The sequence below is a fragment of the Salvelinus fontinalis genome, chromosome 1 (assembly GCF_029448725.1).
Source record: "Salvelinus fontinalis isolate EN_2023a chromosome 1, ASM2944872v1, whole genome shotgun sequence".
NCBI classification, from domain to species: domain Eukaryota; kingdom Metazoa; phylum Chordata; class Actinopteri; order Salmoniformes; family Salmonidae; genus Salvelinus; species Salvelinus fontinalis.
The window spans coordinates 46794937-46819194 of NC_074665.1; the positions used below are offsets into that span (position 1 = coordinate 46794937).

Here is a 24258-nt window from a genome sequence, read left to right on the forward strand (position 1 = left end):
GTGGGACAAAACTGCACATTTTAGAGTGGCCTTTTATTGTCCCCAGCACGAGGTGCACCTGTCTAATGATAATGCAGTTTAATCAGCTTTTTGGTATGCCACACCTGTCAGGTGGATGGATTATCTTGGCAAATGAGAAATGCTCACTAACAGGAATGTAAACAAATTTGTGCACAACATTTGAGAGAAATAAGCTTTTGGTGCGTATGGAACATTTCTGGGTACTTTTATTTCAGCTCATAAAACATGGGACACTTAACATGTTGCGTTTTTATTTTTGTTCAGTGTATTTATTTAGACCTATATATATATATATATATATATACACACACACAGTATATTGAATCTAAACTGGAGATTCTTCAAAGCTTATGAAAATCTATATTACAACAGCCTACTACTGAACAGTATACAGCCTTTAGCATAGCCTACTGTAGGCAGGTAGGAATACCCTCCAATATTTTCTATTTATTACAAGTTGTAAAAAATATATATATATATATATATATATATATATTGGCCTACCAGTGGAATGAGTTTAGAGAAAGTTTATATGAAAGAAGTGAGACCACCTGAAGAGACGGGAAGGCTCTAGAGATTTCAGACAGTTCTGGAAGGGGGAGCACAGGTGGTATAAGTGGCTGGCTCAGCCACCGCTGCGAATCAAGCAAGCTCCGCGAGAAGACTCATTCAGCGACGTGCGTTACTTCAAGAGTTCCAATGACAGATAACAAGAGGTAAGCAAACAGCTTTATTGATTGAGAATTACCAGGTAGGCTAACGTGTGCATGGTCTCTCCCCTGCCTCGTGCTTGTGTTATGCCACAATGTAGACACTGAATGTCCCCATGTGTTTTACAATGTCTATTGTGGGACTGGACACGCTATGGCAATCAAATATGCACTGAGGAGTTACTGAGGGAAGAGAATAGGAGCATAGGCCTACATTCAGATGTGGTCATGGCCATGATGGTTTTATGTGTCTCATAACTCTATTGTCACAGTCAATATGATGTTCAATTTCTAGGTAGTATTTCCTCTACTAAAGGAATTTGTCATTCTATTCTGTGCAGGCTTTAAAAACATTATTATCTGGATCTGGGTCCAACAACGCAACGTATCTAACACAACCTCATTTTGTTAATACTGATAATTCAAGCCTTTATTATAATAATATTGCAATGTGTGTTTCATGTGCCATGTTCTATAACCCCCCCACCCTGCCCTCTCCCTCAACCCTCTCCATATATGGCAGGCCAAATACTCCAATCTAAAAATAATGGGCATGTGCTTCACATTGGTCAGTAGTGGTCCTTATGACTGGGTAGCACACCAACGAAAAAAATAGCTGCAAGACAGGTCATGATTTGGCCCGATTGGATGTGAGTTGGGGTCTGATCCCTGGCTAATACATTTGCCTTTCATGTATCAACATAAACGTTTGTGTGATGTGGGATTCCTTTTTAACCCCTCCATGACCAACCCCAACGGCCACCCACACACTCACCTTATTATAGAAATCCCCTCATTGAGCATAGGGTGTTGTGTTTCTATTGCATGCATTTCTGTGGTTCTCATTGTAAAAACATTTTTTACACACATTTTACAAACTATCTTGCCGTTGAAGTGTGTTAGACATGAAGGCCTACTTTTTATTGTCCCTGTCAAGTTTGAATTCAAAAAAGCTTTATTGGCAATGGCAATGCAGAATGTGGTACAACAGCATTATTGAAGAGGATGATGTTTTTAAATTAAAAATAATTATTGTCTACAACGACCACTCTTTAGTGCCCCAGCACCAGGGGGTAAGGCCAAAGCCATGGCCTTCAAGTCTCAGAAAGAGATGTTTCAGAAGATGGAGGAATCGTTCACATTCTGCGCCAGTTGCAGAAAGCATCCTGGTCAGGTTGCAGATGCACAAACGCTCAAACGCTGTGTGAGGTAATTATGAGAAACACGGAATGAAAAATTTACTTGAACATGAAACTTGCACTCCATTATGTATTGTACCGGTTATATGATCCAAAAGAGTTATCTGGTTGGAAGTAGGTGCACTGTCCTCACAGGTTCTTTCCTTCCCCTTCCATCCTCTCCCTCGTCCTCCTCCTGACTATAACAGGTGTCTGAATGTCTACTACTGCAGTAAAGAGTGCCAGAAGGCTGATTGGCCTCAGCACAAGAAGGTCTGCTCGGAGTTGCGTCTAGTAGCCATTGACCGACTGGTGGAATGGCTCGTGTTCAAAGGTAAGAGAAGGCAGATAAAAGAGGAACGAGCCATGACATTGGGCCAATTGCTGCATGTTTGCCGTGGCTTAGATTAACAACGTGCACTGAGGGTCCTGACCTCGACACTAGGAAGAGCCATCGTCCTCTGTTATTTGTCATGATGAATTCAAAAGGTGTTCTACAGGGTTTGATTCTAGGACCATTTCCTTTTAGTTTTTTTATGACAGTTATTCTCTGAACAGTGTATTCAAATAAATAAAAAGAGACAACACCCGGAGGATAGCACCAACTTCTGGATAGCCCAGACTGATTTTTCATACTCCCCCTTCCTCTTATCCAATCAGGAGACCTCCCATTCTCTACAGGGAAGTGGACCCGGCCTCAAGGGGAGGTGAAGGGCTGGGATGACTGGCTTGCCATGCAAGGGGACCTCACCCCCCGTCTGGACGCCATCTTGTCGGGCACTAATATGACAGACCTTTGGACCAACGCCGGCAGGCCCAAGCCAGAGGACGATGACCTGAGAAAGTCGATTTGGCGGGTATCGAGCGAGTTCTTCTCCCGACCGATGACTATTGCCCTAGGGTTTAGACTGTTTGGCTTAAACCCGTTTTCCAAACCCCTCACCATCCACTTGATAGGGGTTTCTGACAATGAGACCCTGGGAGCCCGACTGACGGACTATGATGAACTGGACCGAATGTTCCCTGGACACAAGGGTCTGGAGGTGGTGATGGTGGGGCCAGAGGTGGTGGACGGGCCAATCATGCGGCCCCCATTGACTAACTTTGGTCCCAAGACGAAGACCTATATCAGTGCCTACAAGGGCCTCTACCACCAGTTCTTTGAGGAGCTTGTGGAGACAGAGAAAGCAGCTAAGCCAGATCTGGTGGTTGGATTTCACCCAGGTGAGAGGCTCTGCCGTTGTGCAATTTCCAGCTTTTCAAAGAAATAGAATTGACAAAGTTTGTGTTTCCTAAAACTCCAGTTATCTCATGATAAAACAAATGGGAAAGAAACAGATTAGGATGTTGCCTGGTTATAAACTTGTTGGTTTTGAGGTTAAAGCTGTGCTGGTTGAGTTGTTCTTGTCTGAGCTAAGCTCTGTTTGACTTCCTCTGTCTCCGACAGGGTTTGATGCCAGTCAAGGCCTCGATCAGGGCTGGCTACCAACACTGCTGCTCCTCAGGGACTATGAGATCCCCTCCCTATTTACTGCACTAGAGTAAGCCCCACATAACCCTGATCCTAATACCCTCCATAGCATAACAGAATCCTCAATATTTACCAAATCAAAACACATTTTATTCGTCACATGCTTTGTAAACAACAGGTGTAGACTAACCAGTGAAATACTTACTTACGGGCCCTTCCCAACAATGCAGAGAAAGAATACAGAGAAATACAGAGTAAAACAAGTAATAATAAATACACAATGAGTAACTTAGCTATATACAAGGGGTACCAGTACCGAGTCGATGTGCAGAGCGACAAGGTAATTGACGTAGATAAGCACATATAACTAGGAATAAAGTGACAGATAATAAACAGTAGCAGGAGTGTATGTGATGAGTCAAAAAAGTTAGTGCAAAAAGAGTCAATGCAGATAGTCCGGTAGCTATTTGGTTAATTATTTAACTATCTGCAAAAAAGTTAGTGCAAAAAGAGTCAATGCAGATAGTCCGGTAGCTATTTGGTTAATTATTTAACTATCTGCAAAAAAGTTAGTGCAAAAAGAGTCAATGCAGATAGTCCGGTAGCTATTTGGTTAATTATTTAACTATCTGCAAAAAAGTTAGTGCAAAAAGAGTCAATGCAGATAGTCCGGTAGCTATTTGGTTAATTATTTAACTATCTGCAAAAAAGTTAGTGCAAAAAGAGTCAATGCAGATAGTCCGGTAGCTATTTGGTTAATTATTTAACTACCTGCATTGACTCTTTTTGCACTAACTTTTATAACTCATCACATAAGCTGCACCGAGTCTGGAATCAACAGGACCCAGAACAGCTTCTACCCCCAAGCCATAAGACTGCTAAGTTAGTTAAATAGCTACCGGACTAATTATTTAGCAGTCTTATGCCTTGGGGGTAGAAGCTGTTCTGGGTCCTGTTGATTCCAGACTTGGTACATCGGTACTGCTAGCTGTGCGGTAGCAGAGAGAACAATCCTATGACTTGGGTGGCTGGAGCTCACTGTTGTCTACTACAAAGAATTGAGTGTGTAATTGTTGATCCTGCCTGATCCCCACAGGAAGACAGAGATGACCTACTCCTTGCAGATCCTCTCAGAGTTGGAGATGGATTTAAAATGCAGTGGAGTCAACCCTTTTGCCTCCCAGAAACCAGAGCAGGTCCAGGCCACTCCTAACAAACCACCTGTATATTGCAACTCCCATTACTTCTGCTTCCAGGGCCTACTGGAAACGGTGGAGTTTGAAGAACCAGAGGACAATTGAGAATTGAATGAAAGTCGAACACTAACGGGACATTGTTATTCAAGACACAAAGAAGATTTTAGGTGTAGGGAGAAGACACGGAGATCATTTTTATCGACCCCAAGTGAGAAAAATACTTCAAATAACTCATTGAAAAACAATAACAGTAGTTCAGCCAAGAACGGAGGTGCGTTTAAGTATTTGCATCGACTATCGAATTGCTCATCCATGGAAAGTGGAATTACATTGAACGTTTATCTCTCACAATTTGGATGTACTCATACAAAACCTTTGTCTTGTTGGCAGGCGATAGATTGTTTGCATAGATTTTGGACAGTAGCATTTGCACTCATTTTCTATGCGAGCCATGTGTTTCTGAGCCAATGTACAAGGACGTGACAGTTATGTACATCTACATACTATGTTATCTATGAAATGAGTTTGCATGCTGCTACACTTACTGTGGTTCAACAAAGTGCTTACAGGAGATATCAGAGGTTGCTTTTCTAATTGCAGTCATGGTGATCATTAAAAAAATAATAATCAAAAAGCAGAACCAACATGCAACAATTTGTGAAGACAAGTTGCTGGTATACTGGAACATGTTTAATTGCAAAAGAGGACAACCCACAGGGTTTCGATTCGCTTAGTTCATTATTGATTTTAAATACTATCAGCTGTTAGACTGCTGAAATAATTACGCAAATCTACATTTGTGTGTGGTCCTACATCTATCATTTCTTTAATCCATAAACACCTCAATAACATCAAGTGTACCTTTGTGGATTTTACATTTGAAGACATAAAAAAGCCAAGGCCATATATTCTTGCATTATGTTGATTTATTTGAAGGTATTTATTAGTAGTGTTAAGTAATGTGCTCTTTCCATCTTTTTGAACATTTCTGTTCTGAGGTTTGTTGTTCTTGAAATATACTTTTTGTGAAGAAGTAGTATTGCCTTTTACCATTAAAGTGGTGTTTTTTAAAACAAAACACGCTCATCACTTTTGTGTTGGTTCTTTCACATCCTGATATGGAGTGCCATATTGTTCTTATATTGATAACAAAAGGTGTCAAATCAAGATCAGTTATTAAAAATCAAAAACGTAAAAACTGTTAAGCAATTGGAATGTTTCCTCTGTTAGTGTTAATAACTTAGTAAGACTTCAGCCAAAACACCAGACTTCAGCCAAAACACTAAAAACCAAGTCCACAATGTAGAAGTTGAGATTGGCAATGGTCCCCACAGTAACCATGTTGTCATGGCGACAATAGTCACAGTTAGGCAGATTATAGTTAGGCTAGTGCTTGTAACCAAAGACGGGCCAGAGGATGGCATAAGACAGGTACAACACCACAGCCACTATGTTGAACGCCAACTCCAACGGCTCCATTCCAATACAGGAGATGAAGCACTCAAGTAGCTTGATCAGATGGATGAGTAGGATGAGCACAGTGCCAAACTACATAGACCACCACGCACCATACCATGGCGGGCGGAAGACCCACCGCACACCCAGGAAGTAGTTGGTGGCGTCGGCCAGGATGATGCAAGCGAAGATGGCCTCTTTGAAGCGGAAGACCCCCCTGAGAAGGGACAGATGGCTCTCCAGACACTTAATTTTCCTGAGAGGATGATGCAGAAGATACTGCTGATGCAAGACAGGCAAGCAAATTTGATGGTGAAGAAGACTGTGGCGGCTGCGACCATGAGCGTGCACCAGTGGCGGTCGGTGCCGTTTTAAGATTGGGGAGGACAACTTTTTTTTTAATGAGCATGGCCTTATTTCTATTGCAACATGTTGGATGACTGTGATTCATATTCGATTCACCCAGCTCAATGTGTCATCGATAGATTTAGTCTACTACATGATACAAACATTTTCCCAATAACCATCATGAGGTTGCTACAACCTAACCTATGAATGAAAGTTTACAACGTATGTGGACAGGTCGAGAGAAGATTTGTAGTAATCAAGGACATAGACAGTTACACATTCAGTACCACCTTGCACACTCTTGCCAGCATCTAGCTGATCTAGGGCATAATCATTAGTCCAAACAGTTGCAAACGAGTTTCTATTGGACAAATTCAGGTATGTTTATCCCTGTTTTGTTCCATTTGGTTCCGTTTAAGAAACGTTTTTCAACAGAATCGGTGTAATAAACACCCCTGATAACCCGCACACAGTTCACTTTCATAGCAGCCACATATCAGCCTCTGCGTCTCAGAGTAGGTGAATAGATGAAACCACGGCGGATGGAACCAAAAATCGCAATTTTGGACTCAGATAAAAAAAGGACCGATTTCCACCGGTCTAATGTCCATTGCTCGTGTTTCTTGGTCCAAGCAAGTCTCTTCTTCTTATTGGTGTCCTTTAGTAGTGGTTTCTTTGCAGCAATTTGACCATGAAGGCCTGATTCACGCAGTCTCCTCTGAACAGTTGATGTTGAGATGTGTCTGTTTCTTGAACTCTGTGAAGCATTTATATGGGATGCAATCTGGGGTGCAGTTAACTCTAATGAACTTATCCTCTGCAGCAGACGTAACTCTGGGTCTTCCTTTCCTGTGGCGGTCCTCGTGAGAGGCATTTTCATCATAGCACTTGGTGGTTTTTGCGACTGCACTTGAAGAAACTTTCAAAGTTCTTGACATTTTCTGCATTGACTGACCTTCATGTCTTAAAGTAATGATGGACTGTTGTTTCTCTTTGCTTATTTGAGCTGTCCTTGCCATAATATAGAGCCATCTTCTGTACACCTACCCTACCTTGTCACAACACAACTGATTGGGTCAAATGCATTAAGGAAAGAAATTCCACAAATTAACTTTTTAACAAGGCACTGTTAATTGTTTCTGTTAACCTGTTTGGGCTGCAGGGGCAGTATTGAGTAGCCGGATAAAAGGTGCCCATTTCAAACGGCCTCGTACTCAATTCTTGCTCGTACAATATGCATATTATTATTACTATTGGATAGAAAACACTCTCTAGTTTCTAAAACCGTTTGAATTATATCTGTCAGAACTCATTTTGCAGCAAACTTCCTGACAGGAAGTGGAAAATCTGAAATCGAAGCTCTGTTCTAGGGCCTGCCTATAAATGTCCTTGATATTTATTAGAATACATGCACTTCATACGTCTTCCACTAGATGTCGACAGGCAGTGAGAGAAGCAATGGAGTGAATAACTTGATCTGGGGTCGAATAAAAGCTCTCGGCATGACGTGTCACCAGTTTCCTGTTTTCTGGAGAGTGCATGAGGGGACCTGGTTTTGCCTTCTGATAAGCTGTCGTTATAGACGACTAATATCTCCGGCTTTGATTTTATTTGATACATGTGACAATATCACCGTAAAGTATGTTTTTTCAATATAGTTTTATTAGATTGTTGAAATTTTTTCGGGACGTTAGGCGTGTTGCGTTGTGTGCTTTTGTTCAGGAAGGAGAGCTTCGCGCCACTTTGCTAGCTTTCCGTGCTAATTGACTGGAGAAGAGGACATTCTAAATCCAAACAACGATTGTTCCCGACAAAGGACCCCTTGTACAACATTCTGATGAAAGATCATCAAAAGTAGAACCCATTTTATGATGCTATTTCATATATCTGTAGAACATGTGAAATAGTCGTTTGCGCCCAGATTTTGGGTACTCTCTGGCTATACCTAAGCTGGATGTCGTAATGAAGTTATTTTTAGAATTCTAACACGGCGATTGCATTAAGAACTAGTGTATCTATCATTTCCTATACAACATGTATTTTTTAGTAACGTTTATGTATAGTTATTTGGTCAGAATATCCGCACATTCTGGGAAAAAGATGCTACGTTAGCACAATGTATAACCACTGATTTCAGCTCTAAATGTGCACATTTTCGAACAAAACATAAGTGTATGTATAACCTGATGTTATAGGACTGTCATCTGATGAAGCTTATCAAGGTTAGTCAAAAATTATATATCTTTTGCTGGTTTATTCGCTATCGCTAACGTGCCTATTGCTATCACTAATGTGCATTGATGAATGAATGCGGTAGTGTGGTAGGCTATTGTAGTAAGCTAATATAATGCTATATTGTGTTTTCGCTGTAAAACACTTAAAAAATCGGAAATATTGGCTGGATTCACAAGATGTTTGTCTTTAATTTGCTATACGCCATCGATTTTTCCGAAATGTTTTATGATGAGTATTTAGGTATTTAACGTTGGTGTCTGTAATTACTCTGGCTGCTTCGGTCCTATTTGTGACGGTAGCTGTGATGGTAGCTGCAATGTAAAACTGATTTATACCTCAAATATGCAAATTTTTCGAACAAAACATAGATTTATTGTATAACATGTTATAAGACTGTCATCTGATGAAGTTGTTTCTTGGTTAGTTAGGTTGGCTTTGTGCATGCTACTTGTGCTGTGAAAAATGTCTGTCCTTTTTTTGTATTTGGTGGTAAGCTAACATAAATATATGTGGTGTTTTCGCTGTAAAACATTTTTAAAATCGGACATGTTGGCTGGATTCACAAGATGTTTATCTTTCATATGCTGTATTGGATATGCTGTATTTCGTGCCCTGCACTTGAAGTGGCTGTTGTCATATTGTGCCCGGCTTCGGGCTTGCAGCCCAAAGAAGTTTTAATACCTCATGAAGCTGGTCGAGAGAATGCCAAGAGTGTGCAAAGCTGTCATCAAATATAAAATATATTTTGATTTGTTTAACACTTTTTTGGTTACTACATGATTCCATACGTTTTATTTCATCGTTTTGTTGTCTTTACTAATATCCTACAATGTAGAAAATAGTAAAATTAAAGAAAAACCCTGGAATAAGTAAGTGTGTCCAAACTTTTGACTGATGCTGTATCAAAAGTAAAATACATTTTAAATTGCTTACATTAAGCAAATCCGACGGCCCAATTTTCTTGTTTGTATTTATGTTTGTTGACTCCGCCATATCAGAGGCTGTGGGATGACCAGGTATGTTTTCTTGATAAGTTTGTGAATTGGACCATTTTCCTGTCCTGTTAAGCATTCCAAATATAACGAGTACTTTTGGGTGTCAGGGAAAATGTGTTGAGTAAAAAGTACATTATTTGCTTTAGGAATGTAGTGAAGCAAAAGTTGTCAAAAATATAAATAGTAAAGTACAGCTACCCAAAAAAACTACTTATGTAGTACTTTCAAGTGTTTTTACTTTAGTACTTTACACCACTGCCCTGCTGAAAGGTCAAATGAGAGGAATGGTGGCAACATGTGCTATTACCAACACCACAGAGCCTCTGAGCTTAGACTCCCTGAGTGCAGCAGTGCAGAAACTTGCTGCACAACAAGAAAGTATGATGAATCTGAAACATTCTTCAAAACATACCTTCAAAGCCACGGCACACTGCTGGATGAGTGAGTTTCACTGCTACAAATGGATTACAGGTACCTTTTCATGGCTGCGTGGAAGCTGATGTGGAAGTGGTGGGTGAAGCACATTTTCATGCACCATTTTCATGCACCTGTGTAAGATAGTATTCCACGTATCATCGCATTTGCAGACATGTAAAAGTCTACTATTTCTAATGGTATGAGTAGATTGGATAGTCTTGATTGTGGCTAAATAACAGCAGAATACATTAAAAACCCTGTGTTGTTGGGTGTTGGACAGATGAGTCTTTTCATTGTCTTGTCTTTACAGCAATATTTTGGAAAGCAAATGTCTATGTTTTCCCGTGATTGTATTTTAAATATTGTGATATGCCTGGCTGGGCCTCTACTTTTCATTGACAGTTGCAACTCAACAATCATCTACTTGGTATTTGCTGAGCGATCTGCCCAAATTGTTGGCCCTTCCAACTGTAGGCAATGCAATTTTTTTTAAAGAAGCTAATTATCCTCTGGGGCCAAATCATGCTTTCTGGTGTAGCAGCCTATTTTGAATGATTTTATTGATTTCTGTAGGTCTACAGTGGCTTGTGAAAGTATTCACCCCCTTGGCATTTTTCCTATAATGTTGCCTTACAACCTGGAATTAAAATAGATTTTTGAGGGGTTTGTATCATTTGATTTACGCAGCATCCCTACCACTTTGAAAATGCAAAATGATTTTTATTGTGAAACAAACAAGAAATAAGACAAAAAAACTGAACTTGAGTGTTCTACAAAGTCAATACTTTGTAGAGCCACCTTATGCAGCAATTACAGCTGCAAGTCTCTTGGGTTATGTCTCTATTAGCTTGGCACATCTAGCCACTGGGCTTTTTGCACATTTTTCAAGGCAAAACTGCTCCAGCTCCTTCAAGTTGGATGGGTTCTGGTGGTGTACAGCAATCTTAAAATCATACCACATATTCTCAATTGGATTGAGGACTGGGCTTTGATTAGGCCATTCCAAGATATTTAAATGTTTCCCCTTAAACCACTCAAGTGTTGCTTTAGCAGTATGCTTAGGGTCATTGTTCTGCTGTTTGTCTTCTCTGGAAGTCTTCTCTGGAAGACAAACAGGTTCCCTCAAGAATTCCCTGTATTTAGTGCCATCCATCATTCCTTCAATTCTGACCAGTTTCCCAGTCCCTGCTGATGAAAAACTTCCCCACAGCATGATGCTGCCACCATAGTGTTCTCGGGGTGATGAGAGGTGTTGGGTTTGCGCCAGAAATGTTCCTTCGTGGCCAAAAAGCTAAATTTTAATCTCATCTGACCAGAGTACCTTCTTCCATATGTTTGGGGAGTCTCCCACATGCCTTTTGGTGAACACCAAATGTGTTTGCTTAATTTCTTCTTTAAGCAATGGCTTTTTTCTGGCCACTCTTCCAAAAAGCCCAGCTCTGTGGAGTGTACGGCTTAAAATGGTCCTATGGACAGATATTCCAATCTCCGCTGTGGAGCTTTGCAGCTCCTTCAGGGTTATCTTTGGTCTCTTTGTTGCCTCTCTGATTAATGCCGTCCTTGCCTGGTCCATGGGTTTTGGTGGGCGGCCCTCTCTTGGCAGGTTTGTTGCCATATTCTTTCCATTTTTTAATAATGGATTTAATGGTGCTCCGTGGGATATTCAAAGTTTCAGATATTTTTTTATAACCCAATCCTGATCTGTACTTCTCCACAACTTGGTCCCTGACCCTGTTTGGAGAGCTCCTTGGTCTTCATGGTGCCTCTTGCTTGGTGGTGTGGCAGACTCTTGGGCCTTTTTAGAACAGGTGTGTATATATACACAGAGATCATGTGACAGATCATGTGACACTTAGATTGCACATAGGTGGACTTCATTTAACTAATTGTGACTTCTGAAAGTAATTGGTTGCACCAGATCTTATTTAGAGGCTTCATTCATAGCAAAGGGAGTGAATACATATGCACAAACAGTAGCCTAAATGTAGGCAAATTTTGCTGGGGGCCAAGGAGGAGATTCGGGATCTTTCCCCCATGGCATCTTTTCCTCACGCTTTGCCATGGCATTTCCATTGTTTCGATTGAGTTCCATTGGCCTCTTTACCGCATCTATGGAAGGGGAAGCTTGCCACAAGAAGTGGAGGCAGTTGTGGAACAAGCTCATAAAGCTAAAAATAATTATATTAGTAATAGGGTTGAAGTGGAGATGCAGGAGGGAAAATGGTGCCATGTTTTAACCTCATGCTATCTTGGCTGAGCTTGTTTGGCAGCATTAGGGAAGGATGCTTTGTTGCGAAATAGGAAGCCGATTCTAGCTTAATGTGAGTCTGGAAGGAGAGTTTACAGTCTAACCAGACACCTAGGTATTTGTAGTTGCCCACATATTCTAAGTCAGAACCGTCCAGAGTAGTGATGCACACACTGTATATAGACTTTTCTTTTCTACTGTATTATTGACTGTATGTTCGTTTATTCCATTTGTAACTCTGTGCTGTTGCATGTGTCGAACTGCTTTGCTTGATCTTGGCCAGGTCGCAATTGTAAATGAGAACTTGTTCTCAACTAGCCTACCTGGTAAATACCCATTAATTTGCTGGGAGACTATACATGGAGTGTGCAACTTTCTTTATTTTGATAGTTTGCAGTGTAAGTCTGTCCCATTGGTTGAGAAGTTTCTGTACTTCTTTCTCTTCTCATTTACCTTTAGCTGTTGGTTTCAAGTTACGTGTAAAAAAAAAAAAAACAGAATACGCTTGATGGATGGCTCCTTTTCCCAAAACAGGCCCTCCAATCGATTGAAGAGCATGTATTTAAGAGCAGTTGGAAGCCACGGAAGGAGAGTTGTATGGCGTTGAAACTCGTCTGGAGGTTAGTTAACCCAGTGTCCAAAGAAGGGCCAGAGGTATACAGAATGGTGTCGTCTGCATAGAGGTGGATCAGAGAATCACCAGCAGCAAGAGCGACATCATTGATTTATACAGAGAAGAGAGTCGGCCCGAGAATTGAACCCTGTGGCACCCTCATAGAGACTGCCAGAGGTCCGGACAACAGGCCCTCCGATTTGACACACTGAACTCTGTCTGCGAAGTAGTTGGTGAACCAGGCAAGGCAATCATTTGAGATACCAAGGCTGTTCAGTCTGCCGATAAGCATGTGGTGATTGACAGAGTCGAAAGCCTTGGCCAGGTCGATTAATACGGCTGCACAGTAATGCCTCTTATCGATGGCGGTTATGATATCGTTTAGGACCTTGAGTGTGGCTGAGCTGCACCGATGACCAGCTCTGACACCAGATTGCATAGCGGAGAAGGTACGGTGGGATTCGAAATTGTCGGTAATCTGTTTGTTATCTTGGCTTTCGAAGACCTTAGAAAGGCAGGGTAGGATAGATATAGGACTGTAGCAATTTGGGTCTAGAGTGTCTCCCCCTTTGAAGAAGGGCAGCTTTCCAATCTTTGGGAATCTCAGATGATACAAAAGAGAAATGGGGGAGGCTTGGGCGAGTTGCTGTGGGGGGTGCAGGGCTGTTGACCGGGGTAGGGGTAGCCAGGTGGAAAGCATGGCCAGCTGTAGAAAAATGCGTATTGAAATTCTCAATTATAGTGGATTTATCGGTGGTGACAGTGTTTCCTAGCCTCAGTGCAGTGGGCAGCTGGGAGGAGGTGCTCTTATTCTCCATGGACTTTACAGCGTCCCAGAACATTTTTGAGTTTGTGCTACAGGATGCAAATTTCTGCTTTTAAAAGCTAGCCTTAGCTTTCCTAACTGTCTGTGTATGTTGGTTCCTAACTTCCCTGAAAAGTTGCATATCACGGGGGCAATTCGATTCTAATGCAGAAAGCCAAAGGATGTTTTTGTGCTGGTTAAGGACAGTCAGGTCTGGAGAGAACCAAGGGCTATATCTGTTCCTGGTTCAAACATTTGGGAGTGGCATGCTTATTTAAGATGGTGAGGAAGGCACTTTTAAAGAATAACCAGGCATCCTCTACTGACGGGATGAGGTCAATATCCTTCCAGGATACCCGGGCCAGGTCGATTAGAAAGGCCTGCGCACTAAAGTGTTTTAGGAAGCGTTTGACAGTGATGAGGGATGGTCGTTTGACCGCAGACCCATTACGAATACAGGCAAAGAGGCAGTGATCACTGAATTCTTGGTTGAAAACAGCAGAGGTGTATTTGGAGGGCAAGTTGGTTAGGATGATATCTATGAGGGTGCCCGTGTTTACGGATTTGGGGTTGTACCTGGTGGGTTCATTGATAATTTGTGTGAGATTGAGGGCATCAAGCTAAGATTGTAGGATGGCCGGGGTATTGAGCATGTCCCAATTTAGGTCACCTAACAGCACGGCAATCAATTTACATATGGTGTCCAGGGCACAGCTGGGGGCAGAGGGTGGTCTATAGCAAGCGGCAACGGTGAGAGACTTGTTTCTGGGAAGGTGGATTTTTAAAAGTAGAAGTTTGAATGGTTTGGGTACAGACCTGGATAGTAAGACAGAACTCTGCAGGCTATCTCTTTAGTAGATTGCAATACCGCCTCCTTTGGCAGTTCTATCATGTCGGAAAATGTTATAGTTAGGGATGGAAATTTCCGGGGTTTTGGTGGTCTTCCTAAGCCAGGATTCAGACACGGCTAGGACATCCGGGTTGGCAGAGTGTGCTAAAGCAGTGAATAAAACAAACTTAGGGAGGAGGCTTCTAATGTTAACATGCATGAAACCAAGGCTTTTACGGATACAGAATTCAACAAATAAGAGCAATTGGGGAATAGGAGTTGAGCGAGGCACTGCAGAGCCTGGATTAACCTCACCAGAGGAACAGAGGAGGAGTAGAATAAGGATATGGCTAAAAGCTATAAGAACTGGTCATCTAGTACGTTCGGAACAGAGAGTAAAAGGAGCAGGTTGCTGGGCGTGATAGAATTGATTCAAGGAATAATGTACAGACAAAGGTATGGTAGGATGTGAATTCAGTGGAGGTAAACCTAGGCATTGAGTCATGATGAGAGAGATATAGTCTCTAGAAACATCATTTAACCCAGGTGATGTCACCATGTGTGTAGGGCTGGCTAAGGCATATTGAGCAGGGCTAGAGGCTCTACAGTGAAATATGACAATTGTGCTGACAAACTGCCTGGGAGCTCCTCAGTGGTGAAACTCCTTCTCCTTCAATCAGTGGTGAACCAGGTGGAACAACTCTTCCAGGCAATCTGGGCGTGCCAGCACCTGGCTCTGCTGTTGTCTTAGACCGCAGTGAAAGGAGCATTTATAACACCACAAGACCAAGGAAACTTCATCTTTGTGATCAAGGTGACTGTGCAAGTCCAAGCCCTCCACAAAACTGTGAAAGACAGCCGGTAAGTGCCATATTGGCCATGTTTGGTTAGACTGACTTAAGCAGTGCACTGCTAATGATACTCTGGAAAACACAGACTCTTAACTCTTAACTTTGATAGTACTTTTGCAGTGGTATTTATAACTTCAAATGTTATTTGTGGGGTATAAAGGAAAAGTAAGAAGAGCCAAATTCATTGTTGACAAAGAACTTGTTTGAAATGGTTAAAAGTAATTTAAACTTTGTAGAAATCTTAGTAAACCAAGTTCTTAATTCAGTAACAAATGTATAGTCTAAAAAATCTTTGGCAAAAAAATGTAAAATTTGTCTGCTTAAAACTACTGATTAGAAAATAAATGTCATTTTTTACTGCTAAAAATATTTTGAATGTATTTGGCTAAAATGCAAATTTAGATAAAAGTATACTGATTCTGCTCATTTGATTAAAAATGGTGGGTTTCTATTTTGGGAAACATTTGCTTACGTGGAAACCTTGTATTTTATAATGGCAGAAATGTGTTTATCTGAGGTGAATGTGGATAATTTTGTGTATTTAATTAGGCTGTCAACTCAAATAATAACTTGTATTTGTCATCTCTTTTTTGAGGTTTTTCACCTGTTTACTGCCAACCAAAGAATGGTAAATAAAAGACAAACAACTGATTCTATGGCTGTTTATTGAGTGAAATCCAGTTAAAATCTTCATGTGGAGCGACTGTCCTTTTCAAGTGGGGAATTGCACAAGAAGGAGGTCAAAACTTGACAACAATAATCACTAACCAGAACAGCAATGGACAAGGCACATTGACATTCGGGAGAGGCATGCGTAGCCGAGTGATCATAGGGATCCAGTGAGTAGTGAGGCTGGCTGGAGACACGGCGATTCAGACAGCTAACGGGCCAGGGCTAGCAAGCTAGCAGAAGGGCCTTAGAGGGACGTCGCGACGGAGGAAGTCTGTTTATTGCCTCCTCGTGCGGAGCCTCCTCGTCAGTTGTGATGGATTAGTAGGGTACCGTGTGGTAAAGGGGTCCAGTTCCGTGTGGTAAGGGGGTCCAGACCAATTGGCAAAATAGGTATAGTGGCCCAAGAAATTCCGCTAACAGTCCGATATGCTCTAGACAGCTAGCAAGCTAGCAGATGGGCATTCAGGGGACGTCGCGGCAGAGGGGCCAGTTGAATAACCCCCTCGGGCAGAATACATCGGTAGTCCAGTTGTGAAGGGTCGGCTGGGCTTCGTACCGGCAGTAAAAGGGGTCCAGGTATAGTTATTGTAGCCCAGGAGTGGCTGATGGACCTCTTCAGCTAGCCGGGAGATGGGCCTAGCATGGGCTAGCTCCTGGCTAATTGGTGCTTGCTTCATGACAGAGACGTTAGCCAGGAGTAGTCACTCGGATTGCAGCTAGCTAGCTGCGATGATCCAGGTGAGAAGGTTCAGAGCTTGCGGTAGGAATCCGGGGATATGGGGAGAAAATAGGTCCAGTATGCGCTGGTTTGAATTGCGTTGTACAAACTGGCGAGAGCTCTCCGAGCTAAAGGTAGCTGATGACCGCTAGCAGTGGTTAGCTGACTACTAGCTAGTAGGTAGTTAGCTGGCTAGCTTCTGTTGGGGGATTCCGATTCAGAGGTAAAGAAAAATACTTTAGAAAAAAGCAGGTCCACACCACATTGGGTGAGGCGGGTTGCAGGAGAGTATTTTGAAGTTGAGGTTTAAAAAATATTTTAAAAGATATGCGAAGAAAAATATATAAAAATATATATACATGGGACACGACAAGACGAAGGACAAAGACGTCTGACTGCTACGCCATCTTGGATTTCCATATTACGCTATTGTTATCATATAGAAACATAATGGAATATTGTACATCATGTTAGCATCAACATACATTATTGTTTCATTCAATTTCACATAATTTCGTATTTCATTTCATTTTTGTTTCATGTAATCTTTTGGTTCAATCTTAATATATAATGAGCATCATCAACAGGGGGAACATATTAGGTGTACAGTAATAAGCTGTAAAAAATAATTGTTCAATTTATAAGACTTTTGACACCTAGTGGTCTGAATATTGACTTTGATCTCAGGCCCTTCTTATGAACACATTTTCCTTTATGAACAAGTCTTATCAATTGAAAAATTATTTTTTACAGTTTATTAGCTAATATGATGTACAATATTCCATTATGTTTCTATATGATAACAATAGTGTAATATATTTAATATGCCATATGCTATTTTTTAACAGTCACTAATACATTTTAATTAACTTAATCATTATGACACACCCCTCACTACTGTCATTGGTTACACTAATTGCACTGTGTGTATACATACCTGTTTCAAGTATTCATGACATCGCCCTGAGGAAGGCACAGCGATGCCGAAACGTTGGTAAATACCCAATAAATTGCTAGGAGATTATACATGGAGTGTGCGACTTTCTTTATTTTGATAGTTTATAGTTTATCCGCCGTTAGTCAGCACCTCCACACCAACTTTTATTCTGGGTGTGCGCCAGCTCATGGTTTTTTTACAGACTTACACTGCACCAGAACATCCTGTATCGAATGTATGCGATCCTCGTGATGGTGAATTCTGGCAGCTGTTCTTCAGCAGGAGACAGTGCAAAACATGACCATGCTTGGCATTTCGGTTGGAAGTGTACGTTAGAATCCATGTGCCGGTGCTACTATTGACTTACAATGACAAAATACGTGCAACGTTGGACAGAAGAATGCAGAAGAAGTGCTCTATCAAGAGACGTGTTACCACACACCAAAACTCCATTACGATGCATTCATTTCTCTGCACCTCTGTAGGCTGTTGCAATGGACTACACACTACTTGGGAAGACAGGTGGCTATGAGAATGCTCTAGTTCTTGCAGATATGTTCAGAAAGTTCACAGTCATGGTGCCCACATGAAACCAAACTGCAACGACTACTGCCAATGCCATTGTGAAACATTGGATTCAATATTTTGGATGTTGTACAAGGCTGCATTCGGACCAAGGGAGAAATCTAGAGTCAAATGTGATTTCCTGATTTCTGAAAAGTCTATGGTTTAGCGAAGAGCGTGACAACTGCATACCACCCTCAGGGGAATGTGAATTGTGAGCAATTAAATCATGCATTCCATGACATGCTGAGAGCTCTGCCACCAGAGTAGAAGAGACGGTGGACCTAATACCTACCGAAACTGATTATAGCCTACAATAGCCATCGTCACTCAGCAACTGGTTACCCCCTTTCTACTTAATGTATCTGAGGGATGTAAACCTCCCCATTGTCTTAGAGGAATGACCTAATGATCTGGATGTTTCATCGATGGATGAATGGATACAGACACACCATGAATGCCTGAAAACTGCCTGTGAAGTGGCACAGAAGAGTGCAAGTGAAGTAGCAGATAGCCGCAAGAGGACTTACAATAGGTCTTCCAGGGAGATGCTGAGCCTTCCAGGGGACAGAGTACTCTATCGAAATTACAAGCCAAGAGGCTGGAACAAAATCCAGGACTTATGGGAATCATATCCCTTTATTGTCCTGTAGCAAACACACTGAGATGTACTCATCTGCAGAATACTTATTAGGTATTTCAGTTTTAGACTGGCACTGCTTAGGGCAGCCCTTCTCTCCTAAACTGCAGAGGGCATCCATTTGTTTGACATTTATAATTCTGCTGAAAGCTGTCTGTGAATCACGGTTGTGGCTAGATGGTTACAGCTAGGACGAAAGGGACATTTTGGGGAAAATGTTTGACTTTTAACTAACCTTAAACCTAACCATTGTCCTGACCTTTAACCTACTTCTCCTAACCTGTTACGTTGATTATCCTAACTTGTTCCAAAAATCAATTAGGTTCATCACTGTATAACATCTAGTCCTCACCTTGAATCAGCAGACTTGATTCAAATTCTAAAAAGTTTGATTCTGCGGGCAGTCAGGCCACTGGAACTGCACAAAAGTAGCCTTCACACAAACAATGTTTTTACATTTCCAATTTCCAATTAAATTGAAATTGGCCCTGAGGGCCACTACTGCAATTCACACATTAAGAACATAAGGGTATGAAGAGACGTGAGGTTTTGGCACTTGTATCACACACTTTGTTTGAAATAAGATGTTTTATTAGATTTTTCCTTAAACAATTAATAACATAACACACGCCACTACACATAACAAAAGAAAAAGCCCTAGCCTACAGACAAAGAAAATGAAAAAACATGAGAATCACATAGACAACACACAATAATACAGATATAATAACAAAAATAATAAAAGGGGGGGGGGTGTTGTGAACAGATCAAAGGACAGCAGGTATCAAGGGTGACTGGAGGGGTTGATAAAGTGTCAAAGTATGCCACCCATCTTAATAGGAACTTTCAATGTGGTGGATTAGTCTATAAGAGGGACATTCAAGGTCAGCAGTCTTCCCCAGGAGCAGGTGCCACTCCTGCACTTTGTATTCAATCCCCAGTGTAATAATGTACGTGTTTTAGTTAGAGGGGTCTTAGAGTATAAACTTGGACTGAAAGGGATTGTACATTGTGCTACTTTCTTCTAGTTAGTACCTCATGAACACCAGTCCAGACCTGTTGCGTGGGCACGCCCATAACCGGTGGACTAGAGTTCCTTTGTCTTGGTGGCATCTCCAACAATCAGAAGAGTACTAATCCCAACAGGTGAAGTCGTGAGTGAGTCCAATAAATTATACAGTACTTGTGCATAGGTTGGCCATGTAATGCTGTTGCATTCCATATAAATAGAATTACTTACAGTATGAAGGCCCTGTTGCTATGGAGATAGCTAACATGTATAAATGGTATGTCACAGGTGGGACTGATTGACTCATTAACTCTCCCAGACATTTAATTGGATGAGGGATTAAGTAAGTGAAGCGAGTGTTCTTCTGAATTCTATTTAACCCCCGTTTAAGGGGTGGCCACCCACAGGAAGTCATGCTGTCTGGAGTCATGGTGGAGCCCTTTGTTGGTTGAGCGAGAGAGCGCATCCGTTTGGGTGAGATCATACAGAGGTCTTTGAGTTGAAGCAACTGGGCACCTGCCTCCTGGGCTGCACCACTTCCAGTGCCCGTTTCTGTTTGGTTTGTTTCTTTCTGGTATCTGTATGTCATTTTGAACTTTTAATCTATTTGCATTGGCTAAACAAAAACTATGGAACAGAACATTGTGTGGTGTAACCATCAGAAAGCCATGCCCTATTAAATATGTTGTTTGTTGAAACTGTTGCCTGCCTCTACTTCCCTCTTCCTGATTAACCCAGATCCAAACGAACCTTTTGCACCTCGTGACAGTTCTACATGGGCATATGTTTCACCCATGCATATCTTGATGAAGAATTCATGCGAGATCCGTACAGGATTAGACAGACGGACCGAAGAGAGATCAGTTACCACCAGAGGTCAGCTCTGGGCGTTTGAAGCCTAACATCCAGAGCAGGGGAAAAAACAGGGGAAGATCTTGTTTGCATACTCCTCGCGTCCTCTCTCCTCGTCCTCGGCAAGAGGACGCGAGGAGTATGCAATTGAGATTCTCCCCATGTCCACTATAATGAGGATGAAGGGTTTCATTGACAAGGATGTACTGTACATCTGGGCTTTCAAATAAAGCGCCATAGGTTCCATTATGTTATGAAAAAGAACAACCATTAACACAGGGAATAAATAAAATCTACAACGTAAAAGATTGACATACGCTACAACCACCAGATTGTCCCATGTGCAGTTATGGCAGATGGAAAGTCGTTCTGGAAGCTGAAGACAAGGTCGCAGGCGGAGGTGTGCAGAAGCACGGCCAGGATGTCAAAGCCACCCAGGTACACCTCTAGAAGCTGGAAGATATGTTTTACAGGAAAAGAGGCTGAGGTCGATGATTACTGGAAACAGACCAAACAGACAATATGTTATAAAAAAAAATGTAGACCTACCTCTTAACTTAGCAAGATGTTAGGATTTCAGTCGAGCCAAGATGGTGAAAACCAAGTCCACGACGTAGAGGATGAGATTGGCAATGGTCCCCACAGTTACCACATCCAGGTTGTCATGGCGACAGTTTTCACAGTTTGGTGGATTGTACTCACGGTAGTGCTTGTAACCGAAGACAGGCCAGAGGATGACGGCAGACAGGTACAACACCACAGCCACTATGTTAAACACCAGCTCCAACAGATCCATCCCAATACAGGAGATGAAGCTTTCAAGTAGACTGCACAGATGGATGGGTATGATGAGAACGGTCACAGGGAGACAGACTACATAGACTACAATGCACCAGAACATGGCGGGTGGGCGGAATTCGCCTTCCACACCCAGGAAGTAGTTGGTGGCGCCGGCGAGGATGATGCAAGCCAGGACGGCCTCTGTGAATCTCAGAATACCCCTCAGGTTGGATAGATAGCCCTTTGGACATTTCATTTTTCTCTTGACGCTGTCCACCAGGAAGACCACGGTAGCGGCCAATGAGAAGATGATGCAGAAGACACTGCTGAAACATGACAGGCAGCCAAAGACGATGGCGAAAATGAGCGTGGCGGCGGCGACCATGAGCGTGCACAGCATGGTCAGACCGCAAACAAGGTCGTCCCAGTTCGGCAGGAGGATGTGCAATAGCATGATCTCGGACACCAGTAGGACCACAGCCACAATGACACAGAAGACCCAGATGAACTCGCAGTAGATGCCGTATGGGTTCACCATCCTACCCCTGAACATAGGGATGACCAAGGCTAACGTACACAGTATGATCTCCAGCAGCCGCAAGATGTTGGGCAGACTCTTGAAGTGTTTACACATCTCCAACTCCTGAATACGGTAAACTTCAATTCCAAAATTCTATTCCACCTGTGTAGCTTTTTTAAGGATAACCAAGATTTTCCAAGCTCAACTGTTGCTGTAGACTTGAGTGACAACACTTCCCTTGAGTTACGCTGAGTTATTCCACCTTCATAACTGTTTCACAATCTCGGATGGAGGCAGCCCTTATAGTATTACAGACAGAAGTGGGCAGGCTGTCTGCTGTTAATGGTTAACGTACGTTTGACACTAATATCGTTATTCAAATCCCTGGAGGAGTAGATACACAGTACACTATGGAGAAGCTGTTCTGCACTATTACTGTTATAGACCAATGAGAATGCGGTCACACTTCATTTAGATAGAGTATCTGCAGATTGACTATTCGGACTAAGGATGGTCATATTATCAACAAACTATCTGTTGCTAAGCAACTGCTTGCTACGGTTATGGTTAGGTTGAGAACAAGGGTTAGGGGAAGGGTTGACGTTAGGATAAGGGCTAGGTTTAGTAGATAGAGATTCAACAGATAGTCTGTCGTCAATCTAAATGAAGTGTTCCCGAGAATGCAAGTGGTAAAAGGACAGTAGGCCAGTGCTGCGACTCACACACAAGAATTTAACGTAATGAAAAGAAATGTGGTTGTGGTACTTCAAAATCCTTTATCATATACAGTAGTTGTGAATGTTGGCCATGTAATGCTGTTACACGAGCTACTTTTATGTAAATGTATGCCTTGTTGCCTTGGAAATATCCATGTGTGATTGACATTGTAACTATACCCTTTACGTTCTATATGGATCATTTCATCATTAACGTGTAACACCATGACAAATTCCTCAGAGGTCACTGCAGGGTTTCTATTTGTTCTACTTAAACTATAATTTAAAATAATAATAATAATAAAAAGATGAGTGAAACAAGCAGCTTTTGTTAAATTACTATTCAATGCAACAACAAATAATGAATGAAAAGCTATGGATTATATAGTATAGTAAAACAGATACAGAGATCAGTTACCGCTATGAGCGTTTGAAGCCACACATCCCAAGCAGGGTAAACACCAAGTCCATTATAAAGAGGATCAGATTGACGTATGTCATGAATGCCACCATGAACTGAATGGCCCAGATACAGAAGCTTCCAGGACAGTCACTGGGACGAGGGTTGCCTCTGAATGTATAGATGGGCCAGATGATGGCAGCAAAGGTATAGAGAACCACAGAGATGACCAGAAATATAAACACAAACCTGTCTATATTAAATGGCAAACAGTTCTTAATTTTTGTGAAGATGTTGGTGATGATGATAATAGGGATGATGGGGAAGGGAATGACATAGGCCACAATGCACATGATCAGTGCCGGTTTCCCGTCATAACCCGTGAGGGAGATAAAAATGATGCAGCTCACAAAAGCCTCCAGAACCTTCCAGAAGCCAGGCAGGGCGGCCAGGTAGCTCCCCTTCTTCTTATCCATGAACTTATCTTTCACGACCTCTAAGATGTAGGCCACGCCACAAAGTAGGGCGAGGAAGGCGATCACAATCGAGTACAAACATTTTTTGCAGATGTAGAAGTTGGCGTACATGACGAAGACGGACGCGGTCATGAGAGCGGAGGACATCGCCATTCCCGTGGTGAAGTCGTCCCAGTCCAGACAAAACTTGAGGAGGAGGTGGAGCATTAACATCTCAATGACGGTGATGATGAGGGTCATGATGGAGCAGAAGGCCCAGGTGAACATGGCATAGTTCCAGAAGGTGTGTTGAGTCTCGCCCTGAACAGCGGCCAGGATGAAGGTCAAGATGCCCAGCACTATCTGAGTCATGTGCAGGGCCCCTCGTCCACTTATTAGAGAGGAAGGAGTGAATACGGCTTCGGACAGGAACATTTTTATTTTGTCCATTGTCTCCGAGTGTGTGATGATGCCTCTTCTCCTCTATCAGGCTTTCTAGACAGCTGTAATGGTAGAGGAGAGAGTGAGCTTCGTCTGAGCTATCCTCTTATCTGTTACCTAGTAGATAGCCGGTCACAATGTGCTTTGCATGATATTCATGAAATACGGTGTGCAGTATCTAC

At 42.1% G+C, this 24258-nt stretch overlaps 3 protein-coding genes and 1 pseudogene across 3 annotated transcripts; 1 reads left to right on the forward strand and 3 right to left on the reverse strand.

The window, feature by feature from the left end:
• Positions 1 to 569: 569 nt before the first annotated feature.
• LOC129853815 (putative protein MSS51 homolog, mitochondrial) lies at positions 570 to 5630 on the forward strand. The gene is made up of 6 exons (XM_055920269.1): positions 570 to 737; positions 1788 to 1940; positions 2119 to 2243; positions 2570 to 3133; positions 3357 to 3450; positions 4477 to 5630. The coding sequence occupies exons 1-6, from the start codon at positions 721 to 723 to the stop codon at positions 4679 to 4681; spliced, it is 1158 nt and encodes a 385-aa protein (XP_055776244.1). The 5' UTR covers positions 570 to 720; the 3' UTR covers positions 4682 to 5630.
• Positions 5631 to 5827: 197 nt separating this feature from the next.
• Positions 5828 to 6372, reverse strand: LOC129857895 (myeloid-associated differentiation marker-like protein 2; annotated as a pseudogene).
• Positions 6373 to 19653: 13281 nt separating this feature from the next.
• On the reverse strand, positions 19654 to 22191 carry LOC129853944 (myeloid-associated differentiation marker-like protein 2). Its single transcript, XM_055920518.1, has 2 exons — positions 21314 to 22191; positions 19654 to 21217 (listed from the first exon to the last, which is right to left on the reverse strand). Exon 1 carries the CDS (start codon positions 22176 to 22178, stop codon positions 21333 to 21335), a length of 846 nt encoding a protein of 281 aa, XP_055776493.1. The 5' UTR covers positions 22179 to 22191; the 3' UTR covers positions 19654 to 21217; positions 21314 to 21332.
• A 1003-nt stretch (positions 22192 to 23194) lies between these two features.
• LOC129853880 (myeloid-associated differentiation marker-like protein 2) lies at positions 23195 to 24129 on the reverse strand. Its single transcript, XM_055920392.1, has one exon. The coding sequence runs from the start codon at positions 24083 to 24085 to the stop codon at positions 23201 to 23203; it is 885 nt and encodes a 294-aa protein (XP_055776367.1). The 5' UTR covers positions 24086 to 24129; the 3' UTR covers positions 23195 to 23200.
• Between the last annotated feature and the right edge of the window lie 129 nt (positions 24130 to 24258).

Excerpts from the sequence above, each read along its gene's own strand:
- LOC129853815 (XM_055920269.1), top strand. Across the intron at positions 1,941-2,118 it reads ACGCTCAAACGCTGTGTGAG|GTGTCTGAATGTCTACTACT; the intron begins GTAATTATGAGA and ends TGACTATAACAG. Across the intron at positions 2,244-2,569 it reads GGAATGGCTCGTGTTCAAAG|GAGACCTCCCATTCTCTACA; the intron begins GTAAGAGAAGGC and ends TTATCCAATCAG.
- LOC129853944 (XM_055920518.1), bottom strand. The coding sequence starts at position 22,178 with ATGTGTAAACACTTCAAGAGTCTGCCCAACATCTTGCGGCTGCTGGAG.
- LOC129853880 (XM_055920392.1), bottom strand. The coding sequence starts at position 24,085 with ATGGACAAAATAAAAATGTTCCTGTCCGAAGCCGTATTCACTCCTTCC.